At 38.3% G+C, this 19,894-nt stretch overlaps 1 protein-coding gene across 6 annotated transcripts; it reads left to right on the forward strand.

The window, feature by feature from the left end:
- The first annotated feature begins 5,829 nt into the window (after positions 1 to 5,829).
- On the forward strand, positions 5,830 to 18,068 carry LOC135475160 (ninjurin-1-like). 6 transcript variants are annotated; one of them, XM_064754942.1, is made up of 3 exons: positions 5,830 to 6,004; positions 13,259 to 13,405; positions 16,465 to 18,068. In XM_064754942.1, exons 2-3 carry the CDS (start codon positions 13,271 to 13,273, stop codon positions 16,861 to 16,863), a joined length of 534 nt encoding a protein of 177 aa, XP_064611012.1. In that variant the 5' UTR covers positions 5,830 to 6,004; positions 13,259 to 13,270; the 3' UTR covers positions 16,864 to 18,068. The 6 variants fall into 6 exon arrangements, with proteins under 6 accessions (XP_064611012.1, XP_064611011.1, XP_064611010.1 ...); XM_064754941.1 differs by lacking the exon at positions 5,830 to 6,004 and adding an exon at positions 6,112 to 6,311; XM_064754940.1 differs by lacking the exon at positions 5,830 to 6,004 and adding an exon at positions 8,828 to 9,268.
- The last annotated feature ends 1,826 nt before the right edge of the window (positions 18,069 to 19,894 follow it).

Below are 19,894 nucleotides of genomic sequence, written 5' to 3' on the forward strand. Positions count from 1 at the left end.
CCGAGAAATTAAAAGTATATGAACTTTGTAGAATGTCATTTTATATAAGACAGAACCAGTGGGATAACAAATATCGTCATCTTTAGTTATATAAAGGGATGAATAAATACAGCTGAACGATTAAAGGTACATGTACATTGTACAGTGTCATTTTATAAATGGCATGACCAGTGGGATAACAAAAGTCAGCGTCTCATAAGGGGATGAATAAGTAGAGCTGAAAGATCATAAATAAATATGCTATTATGAATGTGATAAGCAGCCATGTTAAACCAAGGCCAATAACTCTTGGTGTGAAGTGCCATGTTATTACAGGATGACCATGGTGGATCTTTGACTGTCGCTAACAAGTGCAATTCTTGCTTGGGCAGAATAAGGGGATGAAGTTATGGGCGATTTACTGTATTCCTTGATTGTCTGGAAGTTAATACCTGTAACATTGGATGTTTATGTACAAGAGCAGGGTCTCGGGGCTAACTTTTCTTACGCCCTGTTTTAGATTTACTACAACGACAATAGTGACCAACATGCTGAAATGAAAATACATGTATTTTTTGTAAACAAATTTATTGCGATTTGCTATTTTGTAGCCTAAATCTTGATAATAACAAAAGTAACAATAAGACCATCATTTCTGACAGCCCTTGTATGACTGAAATAACCTTTAATATGTGCTGTTTGACTGGCAGTCAAATAAATAAACAAACCAGGCATATGCACTTGAAAGACATGAGAGTATAGTTAGTCAATTTGTATGACTTTACAGAATTTTCCATTGTTTGATACATCTTTTTATATGTTTTTTTTAACAAAAATAGATCTGTGGATAATGCACAGTACAGTTCATGTGTAATAATTATGTGCGTAAAACAGATATGAGGTGTTGATGATCGTATTGACCCATGACAACGCACAGAGGGATTTATGTCTTGTCTGTAATCTATCTTATGGTTAGATTCACAAACAGTACATGTACTCTAAGTGTACATGTACTCTAAGTGTACATGTGCTCTAAGTGTACATGTACTCTAAGTGACCAGAAATTTCATCCATGACAAACTTGCCCATTTTTCCGGATTCTGAGAGTTCTCTTGATTTTTTGCTTTGGACATTGGATGATATTCTACTGTGACATCGTAAGTTTCAGCACCAAAAATAATATTTAATGACATTTATTTGCTTGTAAAAATTCACTTTTGTGAAGGAAATATAAGGTCATTTAGGGTAATCCCCATAGTTTGTACTATACTGTTTATTGTAGAACAGTTTTATCCCTCATTTCATAGCACAGTTATACTTGCTGAGAGCCTCTGCTTTTGTTTTACTTTTGTATATATAACGTGTTTACCCTGACTTCATGCATACATTCCAAGACAGTTGTTGAGCCTATTTTTGTTTATATTTACTGCTTTCTCTTGTGTGTACATCTACACATTTAGCATTGTTCTGCTGCATTGTTGAATTAAGACCAATTTATATATTTAATGTTTTCCTATAATATTTAATTTAGCTTAAGATACCTCTCAGAAGCCTCTTTTATGGTTTCTCTTACTTTTAAACATTTAATAACTCTCATTTCTTTCTTAAATCCAGATTTTTTCTGTCACCCATGCAAAAATACAAGTAGCAGTTGCTCAATGTTCACAGATATGCTGAATCTTTGTCAGTGATATTTTTATAAAATGTATGCTTTCAGCAGACTTTGTGTGATTTGTTCTTTTATATTTTTGCCTTTTGAGATATTTTAAGAAATGTTATCATAATCCAGTTTGCTACTTGTATTGTAAAACAGCACAGTATATCTTACCAGCGTCAGCCATTGTCTTGATTCTCACTGGAAAATGATTAGAATGTTCATTCAGCTTTTGTGTTAAATGTTGGACTGTTGATTACCACATTTAATACATGCACGGAATCTTTGTAAATAATGCTTCATTATGATATTTAACCCCTTCCAAAAACCAAACTGAGAAGTTCACAGAACTCAGTTTTTCAATCAAAATCTGGCCCAAAATCTGTGGTGCTATATGTTTAAATGTATTCATTTTCACAATGATTACATTTTTGTGATCACAACTAAACACCAAGCGGGAACTATGATATCAAAATCTGGCCAAAAATGTGTGGTGCTATCTGTTTAAATGTATTCATTTTCACAATAATTACATTTTTGTGATCACAACTAAAACACCAAGCTGGAAATTTGATTTATTGATTACCAAGCTCTAATATTTAATTAAAAATTTTGTATACATGTATGTCCAAAATTTTATGACTGGTAGCATTTGAAGTGAACTGAAATAAAACTGTGAAAGGAGATTTTAAATTATCAGTTACAAAAAACTGCTTATTGTTCCTAGCTCATTTGGGGTTAAAACGAACTGCCAAGCATCTGGGAAAAATTAGAATTGTCAAACATTAGTGCTGAAAACCAGATGTTTTCCATTTAAGTAGCTGAAACGTCTTGTGGTGGGAAATTGCTTGCCATTCTGGTCTTACTTCTACAGTAGTACGAATTTGATGTTGGATTTACCATTGGTTGGTTTGCCTGTTAACATTCCTCTGTTACCGGTTATATTGTAGGCAGTTTATATTGCAAAATGACTAATAATGAGGGAAGTTAGATGCTAAACTATCATCCCTGTCCATAGCTGGTGATAAGAGAAAAACTGTGTGTGAAAAGTATAGATATAACAACATTAATTAACAGTGTAATTTGGAATTAATAGGATGTATCTCTTTCAACGAAGGAAAAAAACTGATCATGCAATAGCTTGATGGCCATTTCAGACTTTTCCAAAATGGATGCTCGAAGTAGAATTATTTGTTCAAATAATTTGTAATTTTCCTTTCAAACACCTCTAAACCTTTAACATACCATTTAATTATATTATAGCCATTACGAATGTATACAAAGTATGTTGTTGATGGTCACTCCTGCGTGCATGCTCTCTCAAATTATGCCATTTTGCAACTGAAGGCGAATTTCTATGTATCTGAATACTCAATCTCTGAAAACCTCCTACCTGTACAATGTCTAACTTATAAACCAACTACATTTAATTACTTAGTTTTTATTATTTAGATATATGTGAGGCTATATGAGAACCGCTTCACTTCATGAATGCAACTTGTTAGTGCGTCTTGTGACTGGTCGTGTAAATTTATATATGCATCACATCACGCATCGGACTCTGTAACGCATTTTATGCATTGTTCAAAAGAATCCCGCTATATTTATGTTGCGTTCTTATAATAAAGCGTTTTCCTTCTTTGCAAAATAGTTGCACGTGTCTTCTATTGAATTATACCTTTTATCCTCCATTATGGTGTTGAAATCAGGGATCATCTGAGCATACACCTTCTATGTGAAATATATATGAATATTTATGTATTTTGCACACGTATTGTAACGTCTCTGTAAACACCATTTCCTTGTTGCAGACCTGGTGGGTCCATATTTATAAATTAATTTAAGTTTTAAGTCACAAACTGGAAGTCTTTAAAAAGCCAAACTTTGAACTGGAACGAACTCAAATTGTGGTTAGTACGTTGTTCTGTTGTAAAGAATCAGTGTACAAGTTTTAAACTTCCTAGACCAAAACATTTTTGTTTAAAATTTGTATGCTGATTCTTTACTATGTAAATTTTTAACATTTTAGAGCAAAACATAATTGTACACGTGTATGAACTTTTGAACACGTTGATAAATACGGGTCCTGGGGTCCATTCCATAAAGCCATTTCTGACTTAAGTCAAAATTTAAAACCTGTATATAATGCTAATCTTACTGGAAGCTGAAATGTAAACACATTTGCCTAAAAATAACTTCGAATTGGTCAACAAAATTTTAACTTCTAGGACCCAAACATTAGCCCTAAAATCGTATTTCAAATTTTAACGAAAGTCAGAAATGGCTTTGTGGAATTGACCCTGACCCCAGAATCACGACGCTCTCTTAGACAACTTAATTGAGACTTAGGGTTAACTTTTTTGATTTTTAATACTTGGAGTTGTCTTTGACTTAAATTACAAACTTTAAAATTATTCATTTATTTAACGCTGTACTCAAGAATATTTCACTTATACGACGACGGCCAGCATTATGGTTGGAGGTAACCGGGTAGAGTCCCTGTTGTCAGTCAGCTTAAGTACACAGTTTTAAACCGATTTTCCAAACTACATGTTGAACATGTGGAGTTATGTCAGATCCGACGACTTTTGGCTCTTTGTCAAACGCTGAAGATCATGTGTTGCACATGTAGTATTTCAGACCACGTGACCAGATAGAATACAAATACCAGTACATCAATCTCGGCATACACGGGAGTTAAGACCCAACTCAGAACGATCAGCTTGATTCTGGTGTGTAAGATAATGACACGATTCAGCAGTTGTACTCCAGACGTTACGTGTGTATGCTGGTCTATCTAACAGTCGTGGGACCATCAGCGACCCGGACCAACTCCGTACCACTGACTGAGTTGATTTATTTTATTTATTTATTTGGTGTTTTACCCCGTACTTAAGAATATTCACTTATCCGACGGCAGCCAGCATTATGGTGGGAGGATACTGGACACAGCCAGGGGAGAAACCCAGGTTGCTGGCATATCTTCCCACGTACGGCCGGAGAGGAAGCCAGTATGAGCTGGACTTGAACTCACAGCGACTGCATTGGTGGGGGAGACAGCTGGGTCATTACGCTGCGCTAGCCCGCTAACCAACTGAGCCACGGAGGCCCCTTGGTTGAGTTGAGTTGATTCGCGTCTTAAGCTGTCGTGTAAAGCCAAGAATTAGTGCAACAGCCCTTTATCCATTGCAAATGTCTTTATCAAACGTCTTATTTAAGTAAAAAATGTTCAAACACAGCCGTAGTTAAAATGCTTTGCTCTGGAAAGTTTAAAACTTGTAGACTAATCCTTTACTGCAGAACAATACATACGAATCACAATGGCAATAAAGCTGTCTTAAACTTATAGTCTTAACCTTAAAACTTTTTACCGCATTTAACGCGTGAGCATAGATAGAAAATTTTACTTTGATGTCTAGAAATGGCAGACTTTCATAACAAGATTGAAAATTACCATCTAAGTTCGTGAATTAATAATGCTACAAATTAATAGGAGGTCTGACTTAAAGGATACATAAAAGGGTACTTCAAAACGAAGAGTATGGTATAAGGAAAATACTAAATGATACACTAAATCAGAGATATATTTTTATTATTTTTGAGGCATACTTTACATTTCTTAATAACCCCCTATATTTCATGCATATTTTCCGTCAGTGCTCGGAAATATTCGGAAATGACGTCATTAACGAACATATACTTGAAACGCGGGATCAGGTTAGCCTCCCTCCCCAACCTCCACCAGCAAAGTTGTTTTAACCGTTGACGTCACCACAGCCGGCCACTTAATTACCAGACTGACCGCCGGGGTCTTTGGAAAATATTATTTAAAGTCATTTTTACGCCCCAAGAAGACAGCTGAGTAGATTTTTAGTATTTCCATATGTTAGGTCACAACCTAAACTCCACATTATGAAATAAAAGTAAACATTGTATGTACGTGTAGGCCTATCTTCAAAGTCTTAGACAGCTTGGTGATCCTGTGGACAGGCTAAGTACGTAAGCTATACTAATAACTTCCTACGTTCAAATTTCCTTCCTCTCTGACCCGGATGTACATTGTTTGCGATTTTGATCCATACAATGTCCATGTAAATAAATCCCTGTTGTATGGTCGACCTACATATACCTTCTGAGATTTACAACTGCACTTTTAGATTACCCAGGCGGACACCAATTTAACCTGGGTTTTCCCGCCTGTCGATTCATCGGTTAATGGGTATTTACCCGGGATGAATGATGTAACGCGGAGATCAGTTTGATGCCCCTTGGTGAAGGAAACCAGAGCGCCCGTAGTAACCACCCACCTCCCTGAAAAACATCCTGTCTTAAAGCCACGGCTGAAACTGACTGTACTATGACGTCATCGTGGTAAGTCCGCTTTTGTCATGCACGCTGTAATTATCAGTTTCCGATTGGGTGTTCAGTGTTATATTGTAGCGAATCGGCGACTTCAGGGCATCCTAAAGTAGAGACGTTTGTATTATAGAGGCTGGAAACAAATATTGATACTATACTGAGCGGTCTTCACCGAACATACCAATATATAGGCCCATAGAATTTGCGCGAACGGACACTCTATCTAGTGCATCGATTTTTAAGGATTTGGTTGTCGAGGTTTCTTAACGCTCACTTTACCTCCTTGGACACTTTTCTTGGCGTTAAGAGGCATATATAGGTAAGTCTCATATTTCTTATCCCTATGGACCTGGTATAGTAATTAGGGGATTCCGCCCGTGCATGAAATTGTGCACCATAGGAAGCCAAACAGGCTGTAACTGTGACTGACAGCCGCTGACGCCTTTGTAAGGCCAATTCTTTTCTCAATTCTGTTTTATTGATTCATTTGATTGGTGTTTTACGTCACATTGAAGAATATTTCACTTATACGACGGCAGCCAGGATCATGGTTGGAGAAAACCGGACAGAGCCCAGGGGAAACCCACGACCATCTGCGGGTAGGCTTTCCCACGTATACATACCACAGGAGAGACTCTGTGTTAAGAGTGATTTAAAACTCTAAAACTTTACCGAAGTTAATCTAAATCAACTTTGGCACTGTAGAAGTCATAAAACCCAAAAGAGGTAGCCTACTCCAGTCACATTTTATTAAACACTGTAGACTGGGGAAATTCTCTGTAGGCTACCCGGTACCACAAATACCCGGTACCACAAATGGAACTTTCAAAAACATTCTTGAGCAAGGCGTTAAACAACAATTAAATGAATGAATAGATAAATACATAAATAAATAACACATGCAACATTCAGTCTTGTACTTCCACTGTATATTGCTCTTAACACCAAAAATTGGTGATAGACGATCACATGTGGTCTCATGCACATTGCCACATGTTACGTACTACACCATACTTTAACGATTATGGGTCGTGGGTTTCCCTCGGGCTGTGCCTGGTTTCCACACCCCATAACTGGCTACCGTCGTATAAGTGAAATATTCTTGAGTACGGCGTAAAACACCAATCTCCCACTCACCATTTCCACCTATGGCCATGATACTTTTATGGGCGCTTCGACTAGGTCTTGTACCGGTAGGCCTACTTATTCGGAAATTTACGGAATTGTGCTGGGATTTTAAAAAATGTACTTTGTTACTGTAGGTCTCTGGGGCCGATTCGCCGCCTTACCATACCAGGACTATTTCAGTTTGGAATAATTATTTTTGATATATATAAGACCTATACTAAAATTGTTAAAAAACACAACCAATATTACATTCCTTGCGCACACCATTTGTAGGGAAGATAACTCAGCATTAGGAAGTCCGACAGAAAATCCAACGTGAATGCCGTTTCATCACATCGTCGGGAAATGCCTGAAGCCCGCATTCACACACTGTTGGATAAAAACAGGGCATGCTCTGTTTCACGCGTTTGTCGCATTCGACAAATCTCATCGTCCTACCGCAGGTAATAAAATAAACTTTTCATTCCACGTTTCTTTCTGAATTCGACGAATTCGACAGGTGAGCGTGTCCTTTCAACAAAAAACCCCCAAAACATTGTTGGTATTTAGTACAAATAATCATCAAAATTTAAATATATCCCCGAGACTTATGGTTCATAGTGTGAGTATGTGGTTCAGTGGGTTATCTTTTTATTTAAAAGATACATTAAACTAGTGTGTCAAGGAGGCTCCATCAAACGTTTTTATTCTAAGTTTCTTAAATTCTACAGGGGTAACACTGGCAACTGTGTACAAAACGTTTAGAACCTCTGGCCTCTGGCCCCGGATTCACGAAGCGATCTTATCCTTGATTCATCATTTCAGATCACTTTAAAATTGTTATTTAATAAGGTCAAAATATTGCTTGACAACTTAAATTCTGGATAAGTAAAATCGTAAAACAAATTTCAGCTGAAGTAACGGAATGGAACAGTGATTGAAATTTTAACTCAAGTAAAAGATCGCCTCGTGATCCCGTGGCCAGTTTCACAGCTGTATCTAATTCCGCCTGTAACTCTTGGCTATAGAAATTTTATAAGCATTCAGGTTTACTACATCAATATGTGATGATTTTTTGAGTAATTGCAATCAAAGTTCGAACTGTATACTTACATGTATATGTATTCGACCTGGTTATTATTTACTAAGAGATTGAAACATCTGAATAGGATCCCATGTCTACACTATTGACTGCCTCTCCTGCTTCACTTGAAACCGGTGGCCACTTCTCTCTTGCCAGCTTTGTTTACCATTTATATATTATTTCCTGCATACCCTTTCTGAAAGTGGAGTTTTCAGTTGTTTTGGAAATGGGTCTTACAATTATCGAGTTGGAACACGCATTTAAGGTATATACATGTATGAGTCGCGATTTCGTGGGGCATGGGGACATACCCATGTCAAATGTGTGGGTATGTGGGTTCAAATCCTTGCACATCTTTGGTTTGGTATTGCGGTGTATAGTGTTGAAGCACATATATATAATGGTTAGCCATTGCCTTACATGTATACATTCATGCTTAGTGGGCCATTTTATAGAAAATGAAATAAATTTTATATAGCCATATAAGGTAGGCCTATAAATTTAAAGAAAAACTGTCCAAAGGTCGTGCGGACAGCGGTAGTTGGTCAGAAAATGTAAAATTATATAAATTTGTGTAATTTATAATTGCACGCTAAACTCGACAGAAAAGATCAAGTATTGTCATCCGTGGCTATATAGTCACTTTTTGCCTGTTTCATATGAAATAAAACAGCTTTTAAAGCCATAGAAGGTATGAGTATATAAACAAATTGGTCCGAAAATGTAGTGTATAAATTTGTGTCATAATCGCGTACAGATTAAAGGCTTTGTAACATTTAAGAAAAATTTCCCCTTCCCACTCAAGTGCAAGTGCATCCACCCACACACAGGAAAATTTCTCCACCGCCAACGATGAGCAAAGTGTGAGACGCTAAGCAAATGTCATCAGTCAAACACGGATAGCAAACAAGAGCCCAAGTGCCCTTCCGCTCGTCATCAGTGCAGAAGCGGTTAAAATACCCCTGTCTTCATTCAGCCTGTGCGAAAACGCATGAGTCTTTATACTGCCAAGGGATCTTATAGTTTGTGAACATCTCGTGTAGAAAGTACATCAGAGGAACAACTTTTCAGTTCACTTGTTTATGGTGAGTTAAACTTCCTTCAACGTCCCTGTAGCTAAGCTCTATTGGACTATTTATGTACAAACATATGAATATCTATGTAAACACACTCCTAGAGAGCTAAGGGCAGTGGTGAATGTTACGCCTGTATGCGTGACACACATGAAGTGTCCGTATATAATGCATAAAGAATGCTAGATGTGATGCTATGCGTATATACATCCAATTTACAGGCACTAAGTTATATCATTAAATAATATAACAGGATACTAGTATGTCATGGGTAATCTATATTCTACTTCCGGGCTATCAGGAAGTGACAAGTATATTACACTAGCAATGTTTTGTGCCTTGTTTAACTCGGTCTGACAAGGACGTGGACAGTATATGTACCGGTACATAAGAACTGGATACAAATACGTGGTGAGTATAAGTACATGAAAACTAGATACAAATACGTGGTGAGTACAGGTAGATGAAAACTAGATACACATACGTGGCGAGTATAGGTGCATGAGTGAGTGAGTGAAAGTTTTAACGTCGCTTTCAACAATATTTCTATAGGTATATGAAAACTAAATACAAGTACGTGGACAGTATAGACACAGGAGAACTGGATACAAATACGTGGTGAGTATAAGTACATGAAACCTAGATACAAATACGTGGACAGTATAGATACATGAGAACTGGATACAAATACATAGACAGTAAAGGCACAGGTGAACGAGATACAAATATGTGGAAAGTATAGACACAGGAAAATCAGGTATAAATACGTGGACAGTATATGTACATTAGAACTGAATACATATACGTGGACAGTGAAGGTACATGAAAACTAGATACACATACGTGGCGAGTATAGGCGCATGAAAACTACACACAAATGCACGGTGAGTATACGTACATGAGAACTAGATACAAATACGTGGTGAGTATAGACACAGGAGAACGATATAAAAAAAAAGTGGACAGTATAGGTACATGAGGTTCACTTACATCGTTGTTAAAGTTAAAGGGCCAGAGAGCACTTGTCTAAAATATACTTCAATCGAATGCAGGAGAGTCAAGCTTTCAAGATAGTCAAACGTATCACACTTGATTATTTTAATGAGATTTCACCGAATAGACCGTGGAACAAAATGACAACACTTCACTCATGGCTGGTGTGAGTCGAGGCAGCCGTCTTGAGCATTTTATCCATTCAAACACGTTGCTATCAGGTTGAACGGCCTAAGCTGTGACCTAGCCTTTACCCATTCACTCTGTGAAGTGACATACTAGTATGATAACACAGAACTACTGCAAAAGACATCATTTTGAGATCGTTTACAACGATTTAGTTAGTGTAGTTGAAGGGTCATTTCACAAAGGTTTGTATCACTTACGGGCCACCACAGACGTAAAATCACTCGATTTATAAGCGGTGTAATATTCAAGGATGACATCATAAATTATGTCAGACAGTAACATACCGTCTCGGCCCAAACCGCATTCATCTTCCCAAATACATTTCTTGTCGTTCATTTTAGCGTTTAGTTAGGCGTTTCTAAATATCCAAATATCAGAGTCAGTGCAAAATTCATTAGGGAAGCCGAAAGTTTATGGGAATGAGAAGACGGCATCTAACCGTACAACACTTAAAATTAATTAAACGTCTTATGATATTATTTTTTCTCTTAATTTATTACAACTGAAGAATTTAAATTTTGCTTCTTCGTATTTCTCGCGTACAAGGGATGTTTTTTTTTTCTATTCTCTTTTATAAAAGACAGTAAAATTATTGAAAGGCCGCGTACAAGCCGATGTACTTTCTCTTACATCCGCGATGACTAGGTCAGCACGGCTCCCATCTTAGAAGCGGCCCCTGCAAAACTGAAGCATAAAATCCAGCAACAGTCGAATGCCTAGATCAACCTCAGTGATTCTTGGATTTTTTTCCATTTGTTTCAGAAGTGAGCATGGATCTTGTACAACAATCCTATTACAATTATGCAAACATTTAACTTGTCAAAATCACCAACATAACCCCTCTGGAGGCTACAACCTGAACCAGGACTACCCACGTCGTGCATCTGCATCTGCAGCTAGGCTATTGAAACACGGTCGTTGGGGTCCCTTGTAAATAATATAGTAGGCCTGTTGTATCAATAGTTCAAGCAGTGAAACAAATATTCTTCCAGTATGTCCAGTTTCCGAGAAAGCTATTTCTCACCTGGGCCTTCATCGCCGAAGTCCACAACTTTTATCTGTCATAGGCTACTGCTTAGGCTATTGCACGGAAAATACCTTCGACGTTAGAGAGCTAGATTAAACGTTACGTCACTTTGCCCTCAATAAGGGAGACGTACTGAAGCTGTTTCAAGACGAAGTTTCACTAAAGTTTTACTGGGTTGAAAAAAAGCTAAAAAAAAATATTTATTGCCAGTTTAAGATACTTTAAATGGTGGTCTTTCAGTGGACATAAACATTACTTATGTGCTTTCTTTCACTTTAATCGATCAAATTTTAATTTGGAAAAGACATTTATGCCACACCAGGTGAACTAAACAATGTCTCTAGACAACCTCTGTATATGTATCTATTTTTATGTTTGCATACATTTTGTTGCTTCGTTGGCTTGAACGATATAAGTATGTACATAGATAGACCGAATATATAACTTGCATGGCTTAGTCCTCATAGATAGGCCTATTATATTTTTCATTTGTTCTGTAATGTGTCCATAAAGATATTCTTGCTTATAACAAGAAAATCACTCTTTTTCTTTTTCAGAATTGATTGCCTTTTTAAAGTGCTTATTATTTTGCCTTCTTTAAATTTTAGCCTGTTTCAGTTGATTTACTTGTGAAAAAGGAACAAGAAACCATGCACATTCGTTCAGCCTTCCCTATTCACTTAATATCGCTCGATTAGTCGCAGTACAAAAATTAAAAAGACAAAAATATAAAATAATCGGAACATTTTTGCTTTTTAATAATATATGAACAAACCCCTGAAAATAAGGAGACTCCTTGGGAGTTACGCGACCGGCATGCTGGTTTAGCGAAACCGGTCTTTTTTCAGAACAGACTTTGGTACAGTTGGGCACCATTTTATCGGACACTGAACGGTGACTCCATTCATGTCGTCGGAATATCCTTGCAATTTTTCGGACCTTCCCCGCAACAGACTGTGTTTTATTTCTGACAAAATAAAAGCACGCGTGCTCAGTGCTTTGGAACTTCCTCACTAATGACATTAGACTCGTCCTCTTGTAAAGGACGATAACACGAAAAAACCAAGTTTTGTTTTTCATCAAGAACCCTATTTAGAACTTGACATCAACAAGTTGTCAGATCGCACTGCAGTGGCGTGACAAACTGACGGTTGTCATGGTGACCGGCATAGGTCGGGATGCTGATTCGAGAGCTTGTGGTTAACAAAAAATGTGTATAAACCTTTTCTCATAACAGGATGACGTCCAGGATTTAACCAGATTTAAATACCGGCAAACAAGTTGTTCAATTGGCCCCGGGTCACGGACGTGCTTAATTGAGGTCTGCCTGTATAGAGTTGTGCACGATATATGGTACTGAATTATCATTAGCAGTGAACAAATAAGGCTTTAGGCAGCTATAAGCATTCCGTGCCACTGTACTTAGGCCTATTTCCTACAGTAAGTACCATGTATACTGTATCTGATCTAATGTTTAGCATATTGCAAATGGCACATTTTCCTGGATTCTGAACGATTCATCAACCTTATAGGGCTACTTGAGTCCTTTGTTAAATTTTATTAATTTAAGTTTTGGCATCACAAATATCATTTTAAGATCTTTATGTCTTTCTGAAATTCCAACTTTTCAGAAGCACAATTTTGGAGAAATAGATGGTTTACTTTATATAAGGAGTAGACCTACATACTGCCATGCTGTGTGGTTTCTAATGGATTAGCTTTAGGCCCATGTGACTTTGTACACAATACACAGGTCTTCTGACCACGTCATATTGTATTTTTTTGACATACAGATCGGAAGTCAAATGATGGGAGATAAACACCACGAGCTTGCAATAGTAGAAAATTCCCGAACTGAGCGGAGAGAGGCGAAATCTGACGAAGACTCGGAAAGTGGGGAAGACGAGCACGACACCTTAGAAACATTTCGAGAGGAGCTTGTGAGTGATTTTCGTCTTGCTCTCCTAAAAAGTATTATTTTTTGTTTTTTCGGTTCAGTGATTAAGTCAGTTGATAACACGGCCAGAAGTCATTTAATCACTGACGAATTTACCCTATATAGAGTAAGCCATATAATCCATTGTTTTATGTTGTGTGTTAGCTCTGTAGAAGAGCAGACTTTTATTTATTTTATTTATTTGAATGGTGTTTTACGCCGTACCCAAGAATATTTCACTTATACGATGGCGGCCAGCATTATGGTGGGAAGAAAGCGGGCAGAACCCGGGGGAAACCCTCGACAATCCGCATGTTGCTGACAGACCTTCCCACGAACGGCCGGAGAGGGAGCAGACTTTTAGACACAGTCTGTAAACTTAGGTAGACCGGTGATCTTCATGGCTTAATAAAGTGGATAACTGGATCCTCCCTGCAGTAAAATTTATTTATTTGATTGGCGTTTTACGCCGTACTCAAGAATATTTCACTTATATGTCGGCGGCCAGCTCAATGGTGGGAGAAAACCGAACAGGGCCCAGGTGAAACCCACGACCATCCACATGTTGCTGACAAACCTTCCCACGTACGACTGGAGAGGAAGCCACCATGAACTGGACTTTAACTCACAGCGACCTCATTGGTGAGAGGCCCATGGATCATTACGCCGCGCTGGGGTACTCAAGACCTCACGGAGACTCTCACCGACAATTGAGTTCAATACAAATCAATACAATGACATAAATATATAAATAATCGAAGGCAAAGTAGGCTGTGCCATCAACTGATGTCATCTTGGGACTACAGTACTGGGCCCAGTTTTTCAAAAGTGTATTATGGCTTAAACCCGGTATTAACTTCTGTCCAGACTAAAATGTCATTTACTTTGTATTAGGATGAGACTGGTATTACGATTAAATCCGCTGGTAATAATTTCAAACCCTGTATAGGCATATATATATATATATATATATATATATATATATATACAAGGAGACACACAGGTAGCACAACCCCCCTCTGCTGTGCATTATTTAGGTGATTTGAACACGCCAAACTATGTTTTATTTCTATTCGAATATACTGATGTAAAATAAGAGGTCATAAGGAGGGAAAAAATAATACCGAAAACAATTGTTCTCTCCTTCGTGTTAATATGTAACGGTCTAGGCTCTGTTGTTAGAATTTTGGGCAAGTCCATGATATTGGAATGGGTGTGAAATAAATCCTTGAATCAGAGCGAGGCACATAACAGTTGTTTACCAATAAATGCACATTTCCTGCCAGTACCTTCCCATGTCAGTTCGAGCTCTAAATTCGAACAAAACAGTTTTGCGACAAGTCAAACTGATAAAAAAAAAACTATCAGCAGTGAACGATTAATTTCGTGGAGGAACTAGTAGATTCAGTTGAAGCTGAAATGAAAGGGGCTTCCTGAAATGGTTAGCGTTGCCGAGAATTTGATGAACATGTGGGACCAATTTCAGTGGACTCAGGCCTACAACTTCTTCATCTCGGGTCATACTCTGTGTCTGGGTGACGTTAGCTTTGGGACCAGGCCACAGAGACATCTGGCGACTTTGAGGAAGCGACGGTTGACTGTAAAACACTGTTCAAAGAGCGGCGTTGCTCTTCAAACGACCTCTGTATGTAACTCCTCTGGCTGGAATCGTTCCGGTGGCCAGTTACGGACATTAGAGACCTTTAGTTAGAAGTTGCAAGTTCAACTTGTAATTTATAACTTCAAACTAGAATAGGTCAACTAATTCTAGTTTGAAGTTACACGTTACAACTTGTAACTTTTAGCTAAAGGTCTCTAATCCCATGCATTCCAAGACCAGGGTGGCTTAGAGCCGTGACTGCAATATCGCGGAAACAGTGGTTTTATGTACCGCCGAGTGAGTCCATGTCACTCTAAACCAGATATAGAACCTAGATGTTTGTTGCTTCCACCCTTTTATATATCATACACGGGATAGTATCGGCGATGGTAAATAATTCACCTTTAAACTTCCCTACCAATTATATGTAAATTCCTTTTTTCATTTGTCCTCGGAAAATGTGAGCTTAAAATTTTGAAGAAAACAGGCGTTCTGACAGCGCGACCCGGCCCCCTATTTTATAAGCGAAATAGAACCGTCTCAGCGTCCATGACGAGGATAGATAGTGTATAGATAATCAATTTGAGCATACTTCCCTCGCCATTGCTTTTAGTGTTAAAGTTTTTGGAGGTATGTTAGAATTCATTATTACTTTAAGATCAATGGAAACTTGTTTTTGCGCACAGCTGTCACACTCTGAGGACAGCGCAGGCAACTGGACCCGGCTCCAGGTTTGAGAATGTAACGACCCAGAGGGGTTCATTTGGAAGCTGTATATAAAGACTGGAACATCGCCAACCGATTTCAAAGTCAGTTAAACATATACATTTAATGAATTCACGCGGAAAATTTAAGAAAAAAAACCTTCTTGTATTGAACTATATTCAGCGAAAACCGTAATCATGGTGGCACACATGTAGGCTACTCCTTACAGAGCATTTAAAGCGAACGCCAGAGGGCGGTGCATGCGCTATAAGGAGTGTGTTTGAAGAAAACCGGGCAACGCAAATGAGTCCAAGATTTGCCTCCGGACTGAAGAGTGAAATAGCACAGATTGGGTAATAGGGGGCTACTGGCATTTTAAGTTGTTGATGCACTATAAATTTCTGCACTGCTAGTTTGCACCTAGTAAAAATATATCAGAATTTTGTCTGTTTTTGATAGAACTGAAAACTTTTTTTCCAGTATTACTTCCTACCACCTGGAAGTTAACAAGGTAACAGAATGCTATGACTTCACATCCAGCAACCACAGCTCAAAAATGGTGGTCATGCTTGGTCGATTTTTTATATGTTTTAGAGAAAAGTACAAGCTGCATGTGGTGTGGTATGGCATTGTACCACGCGAAAGTCGGGGCACATATATTTTTTAGGTTGAAGTTGACAAATTAACTACATAAATGATAAGGCAAATCTATGCGCTCGTGTAACATGTTGGCCTATATTGTCTCCGCCTCTCCACAGATTCCCCGGCCTGGTTTCGGACACAATCGGTACGCCACCCGGAAGACGGCTGCGCAGGGCATGATGGATGTGGCCTTGTTGCTAGCCAACGCGTCTCAGCTGAAGTCCGTCGTAGAGGTGGGGCCATCTCACAGTTACTATGTCTTTCTCTTCACAATGATAGTCCTCTCCATCTGCCTTCAGATCGTTACTGGACTCATGCTGCTCTGGGTCGGTGCCAGGGAGTCGAAATCCAAGGACGAAGACGATGTTAATGAACACACGAACCGACTGAACAATATAACTATCGCCATGGTGTTTCTCATTACCGTCGTGAACATCTTCATTACGTCATTTGGTATCGGAGACTCCGCTCATCCCTTGAAACATGCCACGGTGCCAACAGTCGGACATTTGTGATAGTCCCTGACAAAAATTTCTCAAGTACTGAAAACTGTTTTGACGAGACGCTTCCAAAGGTCATGTGTTTTTACAAAAACTTCAAAACGCGAACTCATATCCACTTGGCGTATGCTTGGCTAGTGTACTCAACAACAACAAAACAAATCTTGCAAAACGGAAATGTCATTGCGTTGACTAGACGCTTGCAAACGTCCTGTTTCAACAAATGTTGTATTTTTTTTTCAAAAAGACGTATTTGACAGCATTTACATTTTGAAAAGACACAACTAAGGATACGCTTGTGCCGTTTAAAACTGTGACACAAATTTACACCAACTGCACTTCGATACTCAGGTGCATATTGAAATCACAGTGATTTGAATTTTTAAAATATTTCCACCATTATGCAAGAGGCGGTCAAATATGCACGTATGTCAAAGTTTTGTAACCGTTTATTCATTTCAGGTTTTACTTACAGCATGCATGCATCAAGTAACAATCAAAGTAGCACACGTAAAACGATTCGCTTGGGATTCATGTATTTACCTTTATTCCTGATTTTGTTTTCTAGTTACGATGTGTTTTGTATTAATTCTCGTCATTTATCTGTAAGAAGATCGTTGTTGCTTCTTGCTTCATCTCTTTGTCTAGTTATCTTATGCATTTTGGGGTGAATATACTGGTGGTGTAAGACTGAAACCTAGCATACTCATACACACCAAAAACACTTGGTTTTGAACACATGTTGAATTCTTAACAACATTTTGTGTTCTTTTCATTCAACGCTGAAATGTGTTACCCCAACACAAAAGCGTGTGTTGTACAAATGTGAAGTACACATTTTTGTGTTATAAAATGCAAACGTGCTGAACCAAATTGAGGTGATTACTTAAATAACGTTGCTTTATGCCAAAGACTACATGTGTATTGCAGCATCTTTTAACCCCCAGATGATGTAGTATCTATGCGTGCAAGTCATGCAACTTATAGACAATTGTTTATAGGAGTGTCTTTTAAGTATGGACACCTTTTTGTCATGTTGCTAGATACCAACATTTAAAGCATTGGATTTTTCTTTATTTAATCCAATTGATTTCTTTACATTTGATTATTTTATTTCAGCTTGTTTTGATCACTTTTTACAAATGTGCTGTATATAAACGAAATAAACAAACTTAAACATTCCATCCCAAGACGTCAAAATATATGTAATATTGCTTGGCCTATTTTATTATTTCAATATGTTTAATTGATTTTAATCATTGTCATCCGTTATCTTGCAATGTTGTGATGTTACAAATTCACCCTTTATGCCTGTGTGGATTTGATATACCTGACAGGGCGACATGTATATGTTGTCCAATCCGTTTTTTTTTTCACGTGTGTCATAGTTCGGTTCAATCTGACCGTGTGTCATAGTTCGGTTCAATCTGACCGTGTGTCATAGTTCGGTTCAGTCTGACCGTGTGTCATAGTTCGGTTCAATCTGACCGTGTGTCATAGTTCGGTTCAATCTGACCGTGTGTCATAGTTCGGTTCAATCTGACCGTGTGTTATAGTTCGGTTCAATCTGACCGTGTGTCATAGTTCGGTTCAGTCTGACCGTGTGTCATAGTTCGGTTCAATCTGACCGTGTGTCATAGTTCGGTTCAATCTGACCGTGTGTCATAGTTCGGTTCAGCCTGACCGTGTGTCACAGTTCGATTCAGTCTGACCGTGTGTCATAGTTCGGTTCAATCTGACCGTGTGTCATAGTTCGGTTCAATCTGACCGTGTGTCATAGTTCGGTTCAATCTGATCGTGTGTCATAGTTCGGTTCAATCTGACCGTGTGCCATAGTTCGGTTCAATCTGACCGTGTGTCATAGTTCGGTTCAATCTGACCGAGACCTGTATCAAGAATATGGCATTACGCAATGAATTTACTGAAGAAAAAAAATAAATCCTCCAGCAGTCGAAAGAGATGTAAAATGACACCTTGTTAGATAGGTATAGACTGTATATCTGAATATCTGCTGATACCGGTTGATTAATATTCACATGATAATCCCATATTTGGTGCCCTGCATGGCGTTGGCCTGGAAACATAATTTGTCAGCGAGATGCGGCATGCATACAGCTCTGTTTCACAAGGAGACATCGTTATAATGCAATCCATCTTCATTAAATCAAACCAGTATATATCACTCCGCCCGCTGCCTTCATCCGATGGCTACATGGAAGTCTACACGTAACGACCATCATGATTATCCAATCCGATACATACTGTTCAGAAAGGATTTATGCATACAGAAAGGCGTGCCAATCAAATGCACTGTTTAGTGAAAACACTTAAACACATGTCAATCCAATTTGACACTTTGATCGCTCGCTCAAAGAAGTCTTTGGCATGACTTAGTTTCAGAAAATTACGTTTTTGTTCCCATTCGAATTGAAAATGCTTGTGTTATCAGAGTTTATGTGTGATCGGCCGTGAATGAGGATGTACACGCATGTTGGCCTCCGTGTGTCTTTGCTGTCAAACATTCATGAAACAATACTAGACCTATTTGATATGGTTTTAGATAGTATATATTTAAATGTTTATACTCATCAGCAATTTATCCATCGAGTCTAGTGTATCAACTGTTTGTGCTTGTTGGATCTTGGTAGTAAACGTATAGCTATATAGCTATATGAGAAGTGCCTGATTTGATAAGGAATAAGTTTGCAATCCGACAAGCGTAGGGGTCGAACTCACGACGAAGGGATAACTGATATACACTTAGCCGAATCTTCCGTTCGTGATCGGCAGCAAACTCTGTACCGGTATCCCTCATGAATATCCGTTAACCTAGTATATATTTAACAGCCTTCAGGACCACAATGGTTTGTTTTTTTCAGCTAGAACACATGTTACCTCATTTCAATAACAATTAAAACTATAAAGGTTCCTTTGCCTGCGATGTGCAATCATTTTAAATCTGGATTAATAATCTTAAACACATATAACAATTGCCTGAGTAACAGCTCATGACGTACGTTCAGAATTACCCTGAAGCAAAGGGCTG

This window comes from Liolophura sinensis, chromosome 9 (assembly GCF_032854445.1).
Source record: "Liolophura sinensis isolate JHLJ2023 chromosome 9, CUHK_Ljap_v2, whole genome shotgun sequence".
NCBI lineage: Eukaryota > Metazoa > Mollusca > Polyplacophora > Chitonida > Chitonidae > Liolophura > Liolophura sinensis.

Excerpts from the sequence above, each read along its gene's own strand:
- LOC135475160 (XM_064754939.1), top strand. The coding sequence starts at position 9,632 with ATGTACCGGTACATAAGAACTGGATACAAATACGTG. Across the intron at positions 9,668-13,258 it reads GAACTGGATACAAATACGTG|ATCGGAAGTCAAATGATGGG; the intron begins GTGAGTATAAGT and ends TTTGACATACAG. Across the intron at positions 13,406-16,464 it reads AAACATTTCGAGAGGAGCTT|ATTCCCCGGCCTGGTTTCGG; the intron begins GTGAGTGATTTT and ends GCCTCTCCACAG.